Source organism: Ochotona princeps, chromosome X, assembly GCF_030435755.1.
Source record: "Ochotona princeps isolate mOchPri1 chromosome X, mOchPri1.hap1, whole genome shotgun sequence".
Lineage (NCBI taxonomy): Eukaryota > Metazoa > Chordata > Mammalia > Lagomorpha > Ochotonidae > Ochotona > Ochotona princeps.
In genome coordinates, this window is record NC_080865.1 from 80,174,079 (window position 1) to 80,191,757 (window position 17,679).

General features: G+C 42.4%; 1 protein-coding gene across 2 annotated transcripts in view; it reads left to right on the forward strand.

Annotated features, from left to right (window-relative positions):
• DOCK11 (dedicator of cytokinesis 11) overlaps window positions 1–17,679 on the forward strand; it is a 235,980-nt gene that overhangs the window by 90,233 nt on the left and 128,068 nt on the right. For both annotated transcript variants that reach the window (XM_058659209.1, XM_004587632.4), the window contains exons 17-23: window positions 2,052–2,236; window positions 2,330–2,395; window positions 4,581–4,673; window positions 7,140–7,263; window positions 11,061–11,182; window positions 11,668–11,754; window positions 12,547–12,636. In XM_058659209.1, the coding sequence (XP_058515192.1) occupies window positions 2,052–2,236; window positions 2,330–2,395; window positions 4,581–4,673; window positions 7,140–7,263; window positions 11,061–11,182; window positions 11,668–11,754; window positions 12,547–12,636 (767 nt within the window). The remainder of the gene's footprint in view (window positions 1–2,051; window positions 2,237–2,329; window positions 2,396–4,580; window positions 4,674–7,139; window positions 7,264–11,060; window positions 11,183–11,667; window positions 11,755–12,546; window positions 12,637–17,679) is intronic.

A 17,679-nucleotide genomic window follows, 5' to 3' on the forward strand; every position in this document is an offset into this window, starting at 1 on the left:
CCCAGGCCATCAGCAGGGAGCTTGCTTGAAAGTGGAGTAGCCAGGACAGAAACCAGCACCCATATGGGATGCCAGTGTGGCACAAGTGGCAGCTTTACCTGCTACACCACAACACCAGCTCCTTGGTGCTTTAAACTTAAGCAGTAAGATCCAGAAGGAGTGACAGTAAACAAACAAGCAAACAAATAAATGACTAATTGTAGTTTCTAATGGAAGCAAGCTGCTTTCAGAAGAGTGGCTGGGAAAGGCAATGTTGACAATCAGAAACAGAATAGACAGCAGGAACCAGCATGTGCTGGTGGGGACTATGCATTTGGGACTGAGGGTACCACATAGATTGCAGAGGCTTGCAGTGGCAATGCACTGGGTTGGTATAAGCAAAAAGGAAGCCATTGTAGCTCCAGCGTACTGTTTGCAGCAAAAGGGGAGAAAGGAGATGAAGCAGGAGAAATCAGATCATAATAGGGAGTGGTAAAACTCAAGGTAATAATTTTAAGGATTGGATTCTGTTTTAGGTCCAATGAAAAGTCACCAAAGACTTAGAAATGTGGTATCCAACATACATTTTGTCTAAGAGTACAGGGGATTGTTTTCCCTAAAGGAATTGTTTGAAAACTGGCACTGTGGTGTTAGCAGGTTATGTTGCCACTTGCAGCAGTAACATTCCATATTGGCATCAGTTTGTGTCCTGAGTATTCCACCTCTGATCCAATTCTCTGCTAATGAGCCAGGGAAAGCAGTGAAGGATGGCACAAATCCTTGGGCCCCTGCACCCACTTGTAACACCTAGGAAAAACTTCTGGCTTTGGACCACCAGCTCTAGCCATTACAATCACTTAGGGAGTGAACCAGTAGTTGGAAGCTCTCTTTCTCTGTCTCTCTCCACTTGTCTCTTAACTCTGTCCTTTAAGAAAATAAACGTTATTTTTAGAAAAGCAATCATTTCACATGCAGACAGGAGTTTATGCATATGAATGTTCTTTGCCGTGTTAGTTATTTTGGAGGGAAATTGGACACAACTGGAGTTTGACACTCTCAGCATGATTACGATGATCATGGCACATCAGTGTCACGAAGCTTTGTGCAGTCTTTAAAAACTGGGGTTTACAGTTTCTGAAATAAGGCATCAGATCAAGTGTCAGAAATAGAAGATATACACATAGTAAAAATGTCTATGTTACAATATATAATGTGCCTGGAAGCAGCATCAGAAGAAAATAAAATGTTACCAGCAGTTGTCTTTGAGTAGTACAATGGTTAATCACTATTGTGTACTTTTGCTCTGTATCTGCAGATATCCTAATATAATTATGTGCCACTTTAGTAATCAGAGAATTACAAACCGAACCAGAACTATTGTGTCCTCAGGTCTGGCTCACCCTGGGTCTTCCTTCTCCATCACTCACGCCCTACAGTAAGGAGGAGCAGTCTTAGACCCCCTGAAGTATATGCGTAACCTTGCCTGCAGTGGTGACTTCTGTACCATGTGCTGCCAAACTTTCTCTGAGCTTGGTGTTTTCACATTTGGGAATATGGCATTTATGATTGTAACACATCATAAGATCTGTTGTTTGAAAAGGCTTCTTCTATTTCTTAGGTGAAAATTTGCACCTGCACCCAGTGAACTTTTTAAAAAGTGACCTGCCATGAGCTAATTGGAAGCATAAATTGACTGTTATTTCTTTCCCTGATACTAATAAAAATTTGCAGTGAAAGCTAAATTGCAGCCGTGGGAGGGAAACTGCAGTGTATTTCTCTGCAGTGTAACTTCGTCAAAATTATGATGTGTTATATTTGGCAAATGACTCGACATTGAGAATGAAAAGCAATCCACGTGTGGTGTGAAGGGTTCCGCTAAAATTGGACCAGGCTACTCATCCTGTTGTTTTGGGTTCTTAAAATGGCTGTATGGCTTTTTTTGTCAATTATTGAGAATTCTGTCTCTAAAATTATGCTTTGTGAACACTATCCTTCTAAGATTTTACAAATGCCAGAGAGTGTTAAGGGTTGTTAAATGGTATGCTCCTTTCCTGTATTTTTTTCAATTATAGATTGCATCACATCTTCATATGTGCCCCTGAAGCCTTTTGAAAAGAACTGTCAAAATATTGCTGTGGAGGTTGAAGAGTTTGTTCCAGAAATGACAAAATATTGCTATCCATTTACTGTTTACAAAAACCATCTGTATGTATATCCCTTGCAATTAAAATATGATAGCCAGAAGACATTTGCCAAGGTAAACAGCGAAATGGTACACATTTTCAGAGACCGGAACTTTTATTATTTGTAATCTTCCCATAGTGTGACTCATTTTAAATAATCCTTTTAGGCGAGGAATATTGCCGTCTGCGTGGAATTCCGGGATTCAGATGAAAGTGATGCTTGTGCTCTAAAGGTTTGTTTATGATGCTGATAAGCATTGCACTTCGCCTGGGGATGGTAGAGGTGGAGATATGGGTACTTGATGTTCTCATGCTCTAAGTTTAATATATTTCAAAAATCAAAATGCGAATGTACTGAAGTGGCAAAAGCAATATTTCCTTCTCTTGCACATGGGTTATGAGGGTTAGTTCAAATAGAAATAGATCACAAAATGGGATGGGGGCACACATAGATCTACACTGGAGTAAGTTTCTCTACATGAGATTTTGGATTTTGTAGCCCTCTGATTTCCAGTCCCTAGATCATTTTCTCCTGACCTGAGAGCTTATAATGGTTCGAACAGGATACTGTGAACTCCTTCCTCCTTGAAATTTGAACAGGCTTTGCGCTGACAGAAGCACAACATGACTGCTTTGATCTGAAATATGACTTTTCCTCTTTGTCTGGTCAGATGCTGTCTTCAGACATGGATTTGTGATCTGTGAAAAGTAGAATCTAAGTATTACCCTGATACAGCAATCCTTAAATGCCTGTCACATGACAGTGCCTTTACATTTTCATTCTCCCTAGCTGGATTTTCTGATTTGCTATTTCTCTCATGGACCAGACCTAAAAGGAAATTTATAGAACAGTCAGCCATTGCACAGTGTCTATCTGACTCCCCACTTCTAGCTTAAGTTAGAGGCATGGATGGCTGGTATTTTTTTTTTTAAGATTTATTTATTTTTATTTGAGAGGCAGATTGAAAGAGACAGAGAGAGAGAGAGAGAGAGAGAGAGAGAGAGAGAGATGTTCCATCCACTAGTTCACTCCCCAAGTGGCTGCAAAGGCTGGACCTGAGCCTATCCGAAGCCATGAGCCAGGAGCCTCTTCTGGGTCTCCCATGTGGGTGCAGGATCCCAAGGCTTTGGGCCATCCTCGACTGCTTTCCCAGGCCACAGGCAGGGAGCTGGATGGGAAGTGGAGCAGCTGGTGCTAGAACCAGAGCCTTTGTGGAATGCCAGTGCTACAGGCCGAGGCTTAGGCCACTATAGTGGCTAGTCCTATAACCAAACCACTTAGGGGAAGCGGCTAACATGCCCCCTCTATCACTGTTCAGTAGCACTTACCTTTCAAAAGAGGGGTGTTTTGGGTTTTTAGGGTTTTTTTTTCAGAGAGAACTTAGTTATTGCCACCAATTTGATGTATTTTTTCTGGTTCTCCCTTTAGTGCAAATGAGAAATGCTGCTTGCCCTCCACACATTATCTTTCTGTGTACTTAAGGAGTCTTAGGTTACCTCTCAGCACTTCTTGCAAATTGCTTTCAGGAACGTATTTAAGGAGCACTGGATGTGCACTCATAGAGGATCCCAATGTCTTAGTTGGCCTTTAAGTATCAGAGTGAGGCAGTTCATCACTTGGCATGCCAACTTTGTATTCATCTTAAGACTTATTAGGCTCATGGAAGTGAAGAACTCACATCACAGATGCAGTTGCAGCATTCCATAGAACCACAGAGAGCCTTACATTGATTTTAATGGCATGCCTGAAAGCCAACAAGTTCTAAAATGTGGCTCTAAATGTGCCACATTTTAACAATGTATGATAACAGTAGATTTGCCCATAGCTTACTAGGTATTCATTTTTAAAGTCCTTTAGGCTAAAACTCTGTGTTTTAACCTAAAAATAACAATAATAATAAAAAAAACCTTTTCACTTTGGTCGCTGCACAGTGAGCATACAGGCAATATTGCTGATTGGCTAAGGGAGATCTTCTCATATTTAGGTCTCCAAAATTCCAGAAAAATGTGTACTGTGAAAAATCTGTGCATGGATTTCAGTTGATTTCTGCACCACAACCCACTAATCTCACTTCCGTGTGTTTTCTGGGCGTACCCTCCTGCTAAGGAACACAAATAATGTGACAGAGGCTTTATAGACCTGGTTTGAGAGAATTTTCCTCCCAAATGATTGACTCTTAAGCTTCTTGCTGCCAGTAGTGGGGGATTGCATTTTTTAGATGCATGAAAGCTGCAGAGCATCCAGAAAGACAAGTTAGGTGCTGTCCAAGTGGTCTGTGGCATGCCTGTGTCTGTGATTCAGAATGGCGAAACCAGGTGGCCTTGGCCGTGTTTTTGTGCCTCTGAGTGTATGTGGTTGCATGATGTCACATTCCAAGACTGCCTTCTGAACGGTGACTCTGTTTCCTTCTTTTGCAGTGTATTTATGGTAAACCTGCAGGGTCTGTTTTCACGACAAACGCTTATGCCGTTGTCTCGCATCATAACCAAAACCCAGAGTTCTACGATGAGGTAAAAGCATCGTGATGTGACATATAGGAAATCCAATGCTTGCTCCTCATTTTCTTTTTGTGTCTTTTCCGTCCTTCTTATCTGCACTTGGCATCCCTGAATGTTTCATTTAGAGCAAACAGAGAATGTCACCGCGAAGCCAGCAGTGACCTGCCTGCTTGGTGCCTTTTGATGACAGTGACAGGTCGCTCTCACATGTGAGGGGCTTCTCAGACTCAGGATGCGAATGTAAGGAAACTGACGCCAGAATGGGGCAAGCAGCCTGGCCCTCCCAAGCTCTGGCACATGAATTAAGTCTCTTGTAATTTTCTGAGCTTCTGTTGCCTCAGCTTTAAAATAAGCCATGCAGAAGAGAAGTGTTGACGGTTCTTGCACCTTTTTGCCCATGTGGTTTTATGTAGTAGAGCTCAGCCTCGCATGGTAAGATGCTTGCAGAGACACAGCCACACAGCTGGGACAGCAGAGCCCGAGTGCATAAGAACTACCGCAGTGTATGTGGACTCCTCTATTTTACACTTTCCTGAGCCTATCTATAACCCTTGTCTCCACCTCCCTTCCCCATTTCTCTTCTGTTTTTACATTTCTTTACGTTCTAAAATGTTTTGCGGTGTTTGTGCCACAGCTTCTGTGGTGTGTCTGCATCTGGCTTTCGCAGACCTGTAGACTGCTAATTTTTGTTTGTTTGTTTGCTTTTGGATACAATTTAGTTGGTGCTGGACTCTCCCTTCCCCCTCCCCCAAGTTCCCTCTCCTTCCCTTTGTGCTCCCCTCCAGGTTCACAATGTGTGTCTTTCGTGAATTTTCCCAAGTCCATCATGCTGCTGCTGGAGTGTATCTCCCAACCACGTAGGAGACTGTCAGTCATTTCGTTATAGATTCATTCTTGTATCCTAGGGTCCTAATGTAGGTACAATGAGGATTAGATCTTCGTTATTTATAGGCAGTACCAATAACAGTGATAAAAAGGACAATGACCATCTCAGGTGATTATAAACAATCAGCCTCTTATGTTTGGTTGATTAATGAATTACATCACAAGATCTTGTTCCAGAAGGTACAGGTAAGTAACATAGAGTAAGATTCACATATAATATCCCTAGAGTTGACATCATACTATCTTATTGCTATTGATTCCTGAGTATTTCCATGGAACCAGGCATGGACATCCCAGGCCAGATATTGTGCAGTTTGTACTGCTCCATCTTTGTGTCTCCATTCTTGGCCTGATCTGAAACCACCCCCACTGCCACTGTGACTTCCCCCAGGGACTCATGCTGATCTATTGAAGCCTCTGATCTTGCTTATTTGTCTCTCTGTCTGATGGCCATGATTTTGCTTGGAGCAGGGAGGGGGAGAGTAGTGCCGCACAGTTGCCACTGGGGGAGGATGCCTGCCCGTATTGATGTGCAACAGAGCATTAGATACCCAGATGGCCTGGATGCTGTGAATAGCCACATGCCTTAGTGAAATATACTTACCACACACATGAGTTTTAACACAAAAGCCGTGCCTCCTGTGAGTGGCAGTTGGGCCAGATGTCATCGCCAAGCCATTTAATACATGCACCTGGCCAACGCCGGGTACTACTGCAAACTTGTTCGTGTGATGTCACTCACCTGCCTTGGTTTTAAGATGTTTAAAATGAGCAGGTTTTTAAATCATTCACCATTCATTGACTAGGGGCAGGGTGGAGGCAAAGAAGGAGGAATAGAGAACAGTGAAAAGAGAGACTGATGTTCATCTATTCTATGTGGATATACTCCTATGCATTAGATCAGTTAAATTTGTAATGTGTATAACTTGTGTTTTACTTACCTTTAGGAATCATCTATTATAATCATTCTGCTGAGTGCTGATTATAAAATTGCTTCAGAAACTTCACTATAAGCCTTAATTTTGAACCAAATTGATGTGTCTTGAGTAAAAATTATTCAAGTTTATATATATATGTGTTTATATGTGTATATATATGAAGTTATGATTTTCTTCTAGAGAAATTTATGTACATTATTAACTTGAAGAGCTTAATTTTTCTTCATGTGAAAGAAAGCAAAAACATAGAAACAGTATCCTTGCAAAATCAGCACACATCTTAAACAGAGTGTGCGTTTGTTAGCTCTGATTGGGTTTATACAGTGTCCCTGGGCTGTGAAGCTGTGGTTTTGATAAAATGTTTTTGAAGATTCCTGTTGCAAATTTGAATCTGGGAAAAATCCATGGGATTCTTCAGCAAAAGCTATCAGCCAGCTCTCGCAATTCAGGAGATAATAATTGTCAAACTGAAAATGACCAGAGAAGCCTTTGGAATGTATTGATATAATATCTACTGCGGGCCCCCTGGTTTGTGTGTAGGAAGCATTCTTGGAACATTATGTTGAAATGCAATAAAACGTCTTAACAGTCCAGCATGATGATGACAAAAAAAAAAACAACCAAAAATGTCATGTGGAGTTTGCTCTCGTTTCAGATGAAAATTGAGCTTCCTATTCACCTGCATCAAAAACATCATTTGCTTTTCACATTTTATCATGTGAGTTGTGAAATCAACACAAAGGGAACAACCAAAAAGCAGGACACCGTTGAAACACCAGGTACGAGTGTGCTTTAAGTATCTGTCTGGGCATTTGGCCTGGTGGCTGCTAGCTGCTGGAGTACCCAGACCCCATACCCGAATGTCCAAGTGCTAGTCCTGCTTCTGGCTACTGATTGATATATTCCCTTGAAGTAGCAGTGATGACTTCAGTGACTGGGCTCCTGGAACCCATGGGGGAGACCTTGATGGAATTCTTGGTGCCCAGTTTTGGCTCCCCGGTCAGGGCTGTTGCAGGCATTTGACAGGTAAACCAGCAGATGGAAGCTCTCTGTCTCCATTTTTCTTTTTCTGCTTCTCACAGAACTAAAATAAATTTAAGATTTTAAAAATAATAGTTTAAAAACAACTCTGCAGCTTTTTTCAAAATTTATTTATTGAAAGAGCAACAGAGAGAGAGAGAAGAGAGAGAAGAGAGAACAATCTTTTATCTGTTGGTTAATGTCCCAAGTACAGCTTGCTGTCCATATCTTCATCCTTAGTCCCTGTACTCATGGTTCCTTCATTTGAGGATCACTGAAGTCCTGCCATCATCACATTATCAAATGTCATTCTTTAACGCTTCACTCTAACATCTCTCTTCCTGGAAGTACTCCCTGATTTCCAGCGACTTATCCCTCCACCAACTAGATAACTTGATCTTCCCATGTTCACACTGCAAGGCTTCCAGTCTATTTGGTGTCGTAATTGCCTACAGAATCACTCTTTCCTCCTAGTACATCATAAGCTAACTGGAAATGAGATCTGTGTTTGAATCTCTGATCCTATAATGTCTTAGAACTTTCAAGAACTTTAAACCCATCAATGTAAATTTTTGGTCAAGGAGAGAAGTGGTCTGTAGCTTGAAGAAAAGAAGTTAGATACTGCCCAGTTGCATTTCAAATAGCTGCAAATGGGGGCCAGCATTGTGGCACTTTGTTGTATGCTCTGGTTTTCATGCAGGTCTCTGTCGATGTGCCCAGGAAGGCAGCGGGGGAAGGTGGCCTAAGTATTTCAGACCCTACCACTAATGTGGGAGTCCTACAAAGAATTCCTGGCTCCTGGCTTCAGCATGGTCTAATCTGTGACTATTGTGTTCTTTTGTGGAGTGAACCAGTGGATGGGAGCACTAACCCTCTCCCTCTCGTTACATCTTCCTCTCTGTTTTACACTGCCTTTCAAATAAGTAAATAAATCTTAAAAAAAAAAAAAAAACAAAAAAGAAAGGAAGAAAAGAATGCATCTGATTGTGGAAAGCCTTGAGTGTCAGTGTTTGGGTCTGATCTGATTCTGTCTCTGATAAGGAAGGAAGACTGGCAGTTAAGAGGCCATTTTAAAGGTCCAACCAGGAAAGCAGGACCAGGAAATAGAACAAAGGGCAGTCATAGAAGAAACACAACCTTCTTCTCATGTACAGGTTCTGCAGCCACACACCCTGCTGGCTGTGGATGGGACATATATCCACCCCGCTCCCCCAAGTTGTAACTGTACCTAACTGTACCTAACATACTTTTATTCTTCGTGTTTATTTCCTAAGCAATTCAGTATATCCACTATTTACATCGCATTTCTATTATGTCTTGTAAGTAGTACTGAGATGACTTGTGGTGTATAGGAAGGTCTGTGCAGGCTATTGACAGTTGACACTGGGGTTTCACACCTGGCTGAATGGAAAGAGGGTGTTTGTCAGCAGCCAAATTGTGAGTGCCTGTTTCTGGACTGATGCTGAGTTTGAGGTGCTAGTGAAGCATCTTGAGAGTAAGGGGTCCCTTTTGTGGATAGTTTGATCCTCTTATCTGTCCCCATAGAAATTTCAGTTAGTGCAGGGACCCTGAGGAATAAGGCAGAGAACAGTGGGAACCCATATGTGGCCTCCTCAAAGGTAAATCACTCTTTCTTATCCAAATCCTAAACTAAAGTGGATGAGGTGTTCAATGCTGCATGAGATGGTTGTTCTATGCCGTTCATCACCTTGAACTGCCTTTCTCTTGAGGTGCTTGCTACCTTTGAGCCAGTGGTATGCTTGACATTGACCCCTTCTAGCTTCCAAGTGCTCCTTATGAGTTTTGACTAAAAGACATGGTTGGCTCTGTTCTGATGAAATTGCAGTGTGAAAACTATTGCCTAACTAACCCCACAGAGACAGGAAGTAGATAAATGGCCAGGGCCTGGAGAAAGAGGGAAATGGGAACTTCCCCCTTTTCTAAGGGCCATGGGGTTTCTTTTAGGAATCATGAAAAAGTTTTGGAACTGTGATAGAGACACAGGCTTGGCAATTAGACTGAAAACCATTGGTTTCAGATGCAAATTTTATTTAAACCGAAGAATAACAATAGAATGTCTGCTGTTTTCTGAGCTGGAGATCTGTTGTCCTTTGTCAGCTGTGCAGGTTCGTGGTGCTTCTGTTCCTCCCCTCAGCTGTTTTTGGGAAAAAGTCTCGGAAACCCTGTCGGGAGCGGTACTAGTAAAAAAAAAAAAAATACCCTCCAGCTTCGTCTCGCAGTCTGCAAAAGCCATTTAGTCTACTTAGAGAAAGCCATTCTTTTGGCTTCTTTTAGAGAATGCAAGCATTTGGCAAGTTAAACACATAAACAAAAATATTCTAACCAGATTTTTGTTGACTTCTGCGCTCACAATATAAAATCACACGTGTGCACATGTGGACCTCTGCAAGAACTTGAGAGGATCAGAAAGCAGGGGCTTTACAAAGTACTCTCCAGCCAACAGCTCCTGTCATTTGCCAAAACTCAGTCCAGAGCAAGCGATTTTACAGCTGACTTATAAACACTTGAAACCCAGTGCGATCGCTATAATGGAAATACTGACACTGATCACTGGGGCAACACAGATGGCTCTGGCATTGTTAGCTAAAACATGATGTGTTTGCTAATAGGAAGCCAAGCGGTCCTTTAAGTGGGGGTAGAATTGTTGACAAATGTACAGATTGGGGAAAATCTCTTGATGGCATCCAGTCATAAACACCATGCTGTAGTCTCCTCCTTACACCTCTGTCGTCTATAATCAGGAAAACCAAAGACTTATTACTGCAACTGCCCAGCATAAACCTGGAATGTAACTTCGAATTGTGACTTTACCCTAGGGGTCACAATAAGAATTTGGAACATGTAAGAGTGAATACAAGGGATCTAAACCTTTTAAAAGCTAAATCTACTCCCAAAATATTCCCCCAGATTTTAAGATAATGATGTTGAGGCACTTTTAGCATTTGTAAGCTGTTTTCCTATATTATTTCACTCTATTCCTTCAACTCTTTGGGATGGAAAGACTGCTGTTACTATTTTCTTCTTTTTTAAAGATTTATTTTTGTTGGAAAGGCAGATCAGATTTACGGAGAGAAGGAGAGACAGAAAGTTCGTCTGCTGGTTCACTCCCCAAGTGGCCACAAAGGCCAGAGCTGAACTGATCCCAAGCCCCTAGCCAGGAGCTTCTTCTGGATTTCCCACATGGGTGCAAGGTCTCAAGGCTTTGGGCTGTCCACTGCTTTCCCAGGCCACGGGCAGGGAGCTGGCTAGGAAGTGGAGCAGCTGGGACTTGAACCAGTGCCCATGTGGGATCCTGGTGCTTGTAAGTGGATGATTAGCTAATTCAACCATTGATCCTGGCACTATTGTTGCTATATTCATGGTTAAAGAGATAGAATGATGTTCCTTTCCCAGGCCTCTGAGGCCCCACCACTATACTCCCACATATAGATCTCTGGAAACATCATTACTATGCCCTGCCCTGCAACTGTCAGACATTTGTAGCACTAGCTCCGTTTACTGTTTTGTTTCTCGTCATTGTTAATTGCCTTGGCAGTTGGCTTCGCCTGGGTGCCTTTACTGAAGGATGGTAGAATCATCACACTTGAGCAGCAGCTGCCAGTTTCGGCTAATCTTCCCCCAGGCTACTTGAACGTGAACGAGCCAGAATCAAGAAGGGTAGGAAAATTGTTGTGTTTGTTGATGTGATCATGTCTAAATATTTTAAAAATAGAATATTCTTGGTCTAGTTTGTCCATTTGTGCACAAAAAATGTGGTTTGAGGTATGGCTGTGGTCCACAATGAATAAAAATATGGAGAGAATGCATGTTTATCATGTTTGGCAGTGTGACAGGCCTATTTTACCCCCATTGATTCTAACAGTGATTTTTTTTCAAAATGTTTTCTAATTTTGTGCATTATTTTAAATTTTTTATTTGAGTAATTCACTTGTAGTGTAACTTACAAAGTGTTAGTCTGGCAAGGATTCAAAATTTAAAATGACTTAGGATATTTTTATTTTAGATGCGGGTTATTTTCTCCAGTAATCTCTTTTGTATGAAATGGGCACATTTGTTCCTGGGAAAAGATTGACACTCTGAAAGGTGTTGGGTCGTTCATGTGTGCATTGCTTTCTCATAGAAACTCCATTTTCTGTTCACAGCAATCAAATGTAGATATTAAATGGGTAGATGGTGCCAAGCCATTGTTGAAGATTAGAAGCCACTTAGAGTCTACTGTGTATACTCAGGTAAGTTGTATAACCTAGTTTTTGTCAATTTCCATGCTATACAGTATGATTCCTGTTTAAAGTGGACTGTATTTGACTTCAACATCTTTAGAGAAGTGGCATGTAAGATTTTCCTGTTAGCTGTAACATCATCCTAGCTCCCAATTCTACAGTTCTTGAATTACAAAGTCCCTTTGTCCCCTGCAGCTGATGGGAACCTACACTACTCATTGTAGAGGAATATCAAAATTGTCATCTCCATTTGGTGGATGAAAATGCTGGGATTCCATCAGGTTAGGTAACTTATCCATGACCACACAGTAATAACTGGGGGTACCGAGTCAGAATGTACATTGTTTAGGATTCCACTTCCTGATGGGGCTCTAACTGTCCACAGTATCAGTGTACATTAATTCCTTGTAGAACGTTGGATCCATCCCCTAAGGAAGTGAGCATTGAAAGCCCTGTGGCTACCTTCTCTTCACCTGTTAGCTCAGACCTCTCTTCCTGTTCACTTCATTGCAGTGGAGGATCACCTCAGTTTCATAGAACACACTAGTCAGAAAATGAATTCAATTAACATTTGGATATTTGGATGTACATGTGCTCATGAACATGTCCTCCCAAGCCTGGTGTTGCTGCATTGTGGGGTCCTCAAGAGGAGGGGTCCCAGACAGCTGCAGCTGCTGCGTCTCACAACGGCATCTCAGATAACAGGGTTTTTGCAAAAGGCAGAAGGAAGGAGAGAGGAGAGCGCGTGCACGTGATGGCAATGAATCCAGTCTCATATGGCTGCTTCCATCTGTGTTCCAGGATCTGCATGTGCACAAATTCTTCCATCATTGCCAGCTGATTCAGTCAGGATCCAAACAAGTTCCAGGCGAGCTCATTAAATATTTGAAGGTAAATGGAAGAGTCTCTTTCCGCGAAGGGTTGATTTTTCCTGGCATTCTGATACCACCTTTTGACATGGAAAGCAGAATTCAATGGCTTCTTTTGATTGTCTACATTCAGGAGAATACTTTGTCCTATGCATTTGCCCTCAAGGAACTGTTTAGATGCGTATAGCACAATTGCTTGCTATGTTAGGAGGAAAGTTTGGGTCCAGAAGTTCATATCGTGTTTTTTTTAAAAAGATTTATTTATTTTTTGATTGGAAAGGCAGATATACAGAGAGGAGGAGAGACAGAGAGGAAGATCTCTGTCCGATGGTTCACTCCCCAAGCGGCCACAACGGCTGGAGCTGAGCCAATCTGAAGCCAGGAGCCAGGAGCTCTTCTGGGTCTCCCACATGGTTGCAGCGTCCCAAGGCTTTGGGCCATGCTTGACGACTTTCCCAGGCCACAGACAGGGAGCTGGATGGGAAGCGGGGCCTCGGGGATTAGAACCAGTGCCCATATGGGATCCCGACACGTGCAAGGTGAGAACTTTAACCATTACGCTATCGTGCCAGGCTCATGTTTTTTAAACTCATGAAGATGTTTTACTTCCACTTCATAAGTGGGTTTTTGAGGTCTCTTCTTTTTCTGCTGACTGCCCACTAAAGGTGAGAAAAGCAGTGAATCCCTTTTGCTGGGAATGAAATGGGAACTGGCTCTTGTATCCATGAGAACAATCAAAAAGGCTAGCTAAAGAAAGCAAAGAAGTGCATTTTTAGTACATTGCACAGGGGACAGGAGACCCATATTTTCTGACATGTGTCAGTTTACTCCCACTGTGCTGGGACTGTATGCTTGTTGTCACACACTTAGTCTTTGGATTATGGGTTTAGTGGCTTAGCTAGGGAAAGCGTGGGGACTTTGAGCTGTAAAGGAAACCTCTGCAAACCTTCCCTTTAGATATATGCCAGTACTGCATGATAGTCTTAGGAAACAAACATGTTTTGTTTCTTCCTGAGAGGTGGTATGACGTGAAATGAAATGTGTGAGCTCTGAAAGTAGAGAATGGGGTTCTGTCTCGGCTCTGTCATGTGCTGGTTCTGTGATTAACCTTGGCTAAGCTACTGAACTTCTTAGAGTCTTACTTTCTTTCTCTGTTGCTCGGGGATAGCAGCGATTACCTGTCTTGCCAGGTAGTTCCGAGGCTTGAATGGGATAGAAGATGCCCTGTTTTGGTCATTCATGGCACAGCTCTTTCTTGAGCACTTCCTGTAGGGCAGCTGTTGCTGTAAGGGCTGGAAAATATAAGCAGAGAAAGCCAACCATGTTCTCATTGTCAGGGAGTTTGCTCTCCTTTGGAGACACACATTAAATACATAAAAGAATAAAGGCGTATGTCATGTAAGGCAGTAAAAAAGGGCTCTGAAGAAAACCAAAACAATAGCATTGAATGAAGTGTGAAGACGCATGAAAAAGAATGAAGCTGGTTTAAAGTGCTCAGACGAGGTTTCTCTGGAAAACGGACATTTGAGCAGAAATCTGGAGGCAAGAAAGGAGCGTAGAGATTTCCGGGGGGTGGGGGAACAGCTGGGAGCAGTTGCCAAGGTTAGGATTAGTACATGCAAGGAGCAGCACCATCCCCAGTCTACTGATGCAGAGGTATACAGTGTCTTGGCCAGCAGCTGAGGAGCTGGGCTGGTTAAGAAGTTAAAATTTATTTCGAGTGAGATAAGAAGCTTTGCAGGACTTTGCACCAAGGAGTGACACATTGTGACGTGGTTTTTGAAGTATCACTCTGTTTAGCCATGTAGAAAATACTCCTTTGGAAGACCAGGAAAAGGGAGACAGCAGCTATAGTTCTTTTGCATATTTGTTTAAATTGTATTTATTTTTATTGTATTTGAAAGGCAATGAAAACTCCCATCTGTTTCTTCACTCCCCAAATGCTCAGGAGTCTCTCGGTCTCCCATGTGGGTGACAAAGACTCAAGTCCTTGAACCATCACTTGCTACTTCCCAGGATGAACATTGCAAAAAGCTGGGTCAGAAGTAAGAGCCAGAACTGGTACTCTGATATGGAGTATGGGCATCCCAGGTGGCGCCTCAACCGCTGCACTAAGCTCAGCCCTGTTGCTCTTGATTTTCATAAAGAAGCATAATAGTCATCTAACACTAAGATCCTTTTCTTGGATGATGTCTAGGACGACATCAGTTATACGTGTGGATTTGGATACTTTGCCTGTTTAGGAGCATTGTATTTTTATTCTAATAAGGACATTTTGTAAAAAAAGATTTATTTATCTTTTTGGAAAGTCATATATACAAACAAGAGGGACAAAAAGATCTTCTATCAGCTGATTTATTCCCCAAGTGGCTGTAACGGCTGGAGCTGTGCCAATCCAAAGCCAGGAGCCAGGAGCCTCTTCCGGGCCTCCCATGCAGGTGCAGGCTCCCAAGGCTTTGGGCCATCCTCGACTACTTTCCCAGGCCACAAGCAGGGAGCTGGATGGGAAGTGGGACTGCCAGGATACGAACCGGTGCCCATATGGGATCCCGGTGCATGCAAGGCAATGACTTGAGCCACTAGGCTACATTGCCAGGCCCAGGATGTATTTTAAAAATGTTAGCAGACTTAAATGGAACAAAATGTCGTTTTCATATACCGATTTTTTTCTTTCTTTTTTTTTTTTTTATTAATTATTTTGCATTATGTGACAGTTTCATAGGCTCTGGGAATCCCCCCACCCCTCCCCACGCCCCTCCCCCCTGGTGGATTCCTCCACCTTGATGCAGTATTAGAGTTCAAATTCAATCAAGATTCTTTCCTTGCAAACGTATACCAAGCATAGAGTCCAGCTACTTATTGTCCAGATGGGTTGAACAGTTTCTTGGGGAGACCATTTCTGGTCCGAAGTTAGAGCTGGTAGAATATCATCACAGTCAATTAAGAGTCCCAATATAACATCAAAAGCAATTTGCAACATTATGGAATTGACATGGTTTTGAGTAACCAGTATGTTAAAAAAAAAAAAAAAAAGCAAGTCCTAACCACAACCTATGATTAGCTCATTGACATTTCGATTTTAGATTATATACAGGACCGGCTGCTATATACCTTAAAATGGCTATAAGGTACCATTCATTAAAATGAAAGAAAATTATTCAGACTTGTGTTTTTCAGGGTGTGGAATTTCAGATATTTTTGTGACATATGCTCGCCCTCTAGTGGCAGTGAATTAACTACTGTGTGACCTCAGAAATAGCCAACATTTCTTGTACATGAGTGGAATTGACATCTTTGGATTTGATTATTAATAGCCCTGGTCTATATTCCTATTGAACTCTGATCTTTCTATGTTTTACTTGTTAAACCCTTTATTTAGTGGAATGTTATGCCTTTGAGTATAAAGTAAATAAAAAAATGTAATCACAAAAATTAAAACAGGAAGAGAGCAAGTAAGGGACAGTATCGTTATGTTCTTTAACTTGTATCTAGGAACGATATAAATATGTTTCCTTTACATTGACAAAATAGAAAGTAGCCTGTCACATTCAGAGTATAGCTGGAGGGCCCAGCACAGTAGTGTAGTGGTTTAAGTCCTCGCCCTGAATGTGCCAGGATCCGATAGGGGCGCCAGTTCTAATCCCGGCAGCCCTGCTTCCCATCCAGCTCCCTGTCTGTGGCCTAGGAAAGCTGTTGAGGACAGCCCAAAACCTTGGGACCCTGCATCTGCGTGGGAGACACAGAAGAAGCTCATTGCTCCTGGCTTCGGATTGGCTCAGCTCCAGCCATTGTGGCCGCTTGGGGAGAGAATTATAGGACGTAAGATCTTCCTCTCTATCTCTCCACCTCTCTGTATATCTGCCTTTCCAATAAAAAATTTTTAAAAGATTATAGCTAGAAAGAACTCCAGACATTTAAAAAAAAGATTTATCTAATTTTTATTGGAAAGGTAAATTTACAGAGAAGGAGAGACAGAAAGAAAGATCTTCTCTGTCTACTGGTTCTCTCTCCTGGTGACTGCAACAGCTGGAGCTGAGCCAATCTGAAATCAGAAGCCAGGAACTTCTTCCGGGTCTCCCACGCGGGTGCAGGGTCCCAAGGCTTTGGGCCGTCCTCCCCTGCTTTCCCAGGCCACAAGCAGGGAGCTGGATGGGAAGTGGAGCAGCCAGGGTACAAACCGGTGCCCATATGGGGTCCCAGTGCTTGCAAGGCGAGGACCCAGCCACTGAGCCATCGTGCTGGGCTCTCCAGATATTTTTATTAACAGGTAAGGAAACAAATGCAGTGAGAACTGCCTTTGCCTATAATCATTGAGCTGATTAGCAGCAGAGCTAAGCCATAGCTGTGCCATGTGTCTCTTGCTACCTAGACACCTTGCTGTCTGTTGTCCTTAAATGACTTCATTTTATAGTTCACATAACATCTATTTAGTGAGCTCTTACTATGCACATAGATGTATTCCTAAATGCTGTGGGTCTTGTAGAGAATAACTTAATGGTCATATTAAGTTATTACAACCCAGCTGCAGATAGGACAGCACAAGTTAAATGGTAGTATGTCATTCATACAAAACCGTATGTGATTCAGTGTCAGTGATACAGGGTATCACTGTGGAACCATTGCCCACCAGAAGGCGTCCATAATTAACCTTTCCTTGGTTCTTTATTCACTCACTTGTTTTGTAATTCTTCAAATATCTCTTTTGAGCAGCCACTATGGAGCAGACATTTTTCTAGGTTCTTGGAAGAGGTGGGAAAAATTCAGAGTCCATACTTGTTTGAGTTAGGGAACAGAGATGATAAATAAAGACTTTTAGATAGAGATTAGTGCTGAGAAGAAAATCAAGAGGGTTGGAGCCGGCACAGTGTCATAGCAAGCTAATCCTCTGCCTGCAGTGCCAATATCCAATGTGTGTGCTGGTTCTATTCCCAGCTAACCTACTTTCGATCCAGCTCTCTACTTATTACCTGGGAAAGCAGTGGATGATGGTTCAAGTCCTTGGATCCTTGCCCCCATTTGGGAGACCCAGAAGAAGCTCCTGGCTTTGGATCGGACTGACCATTGA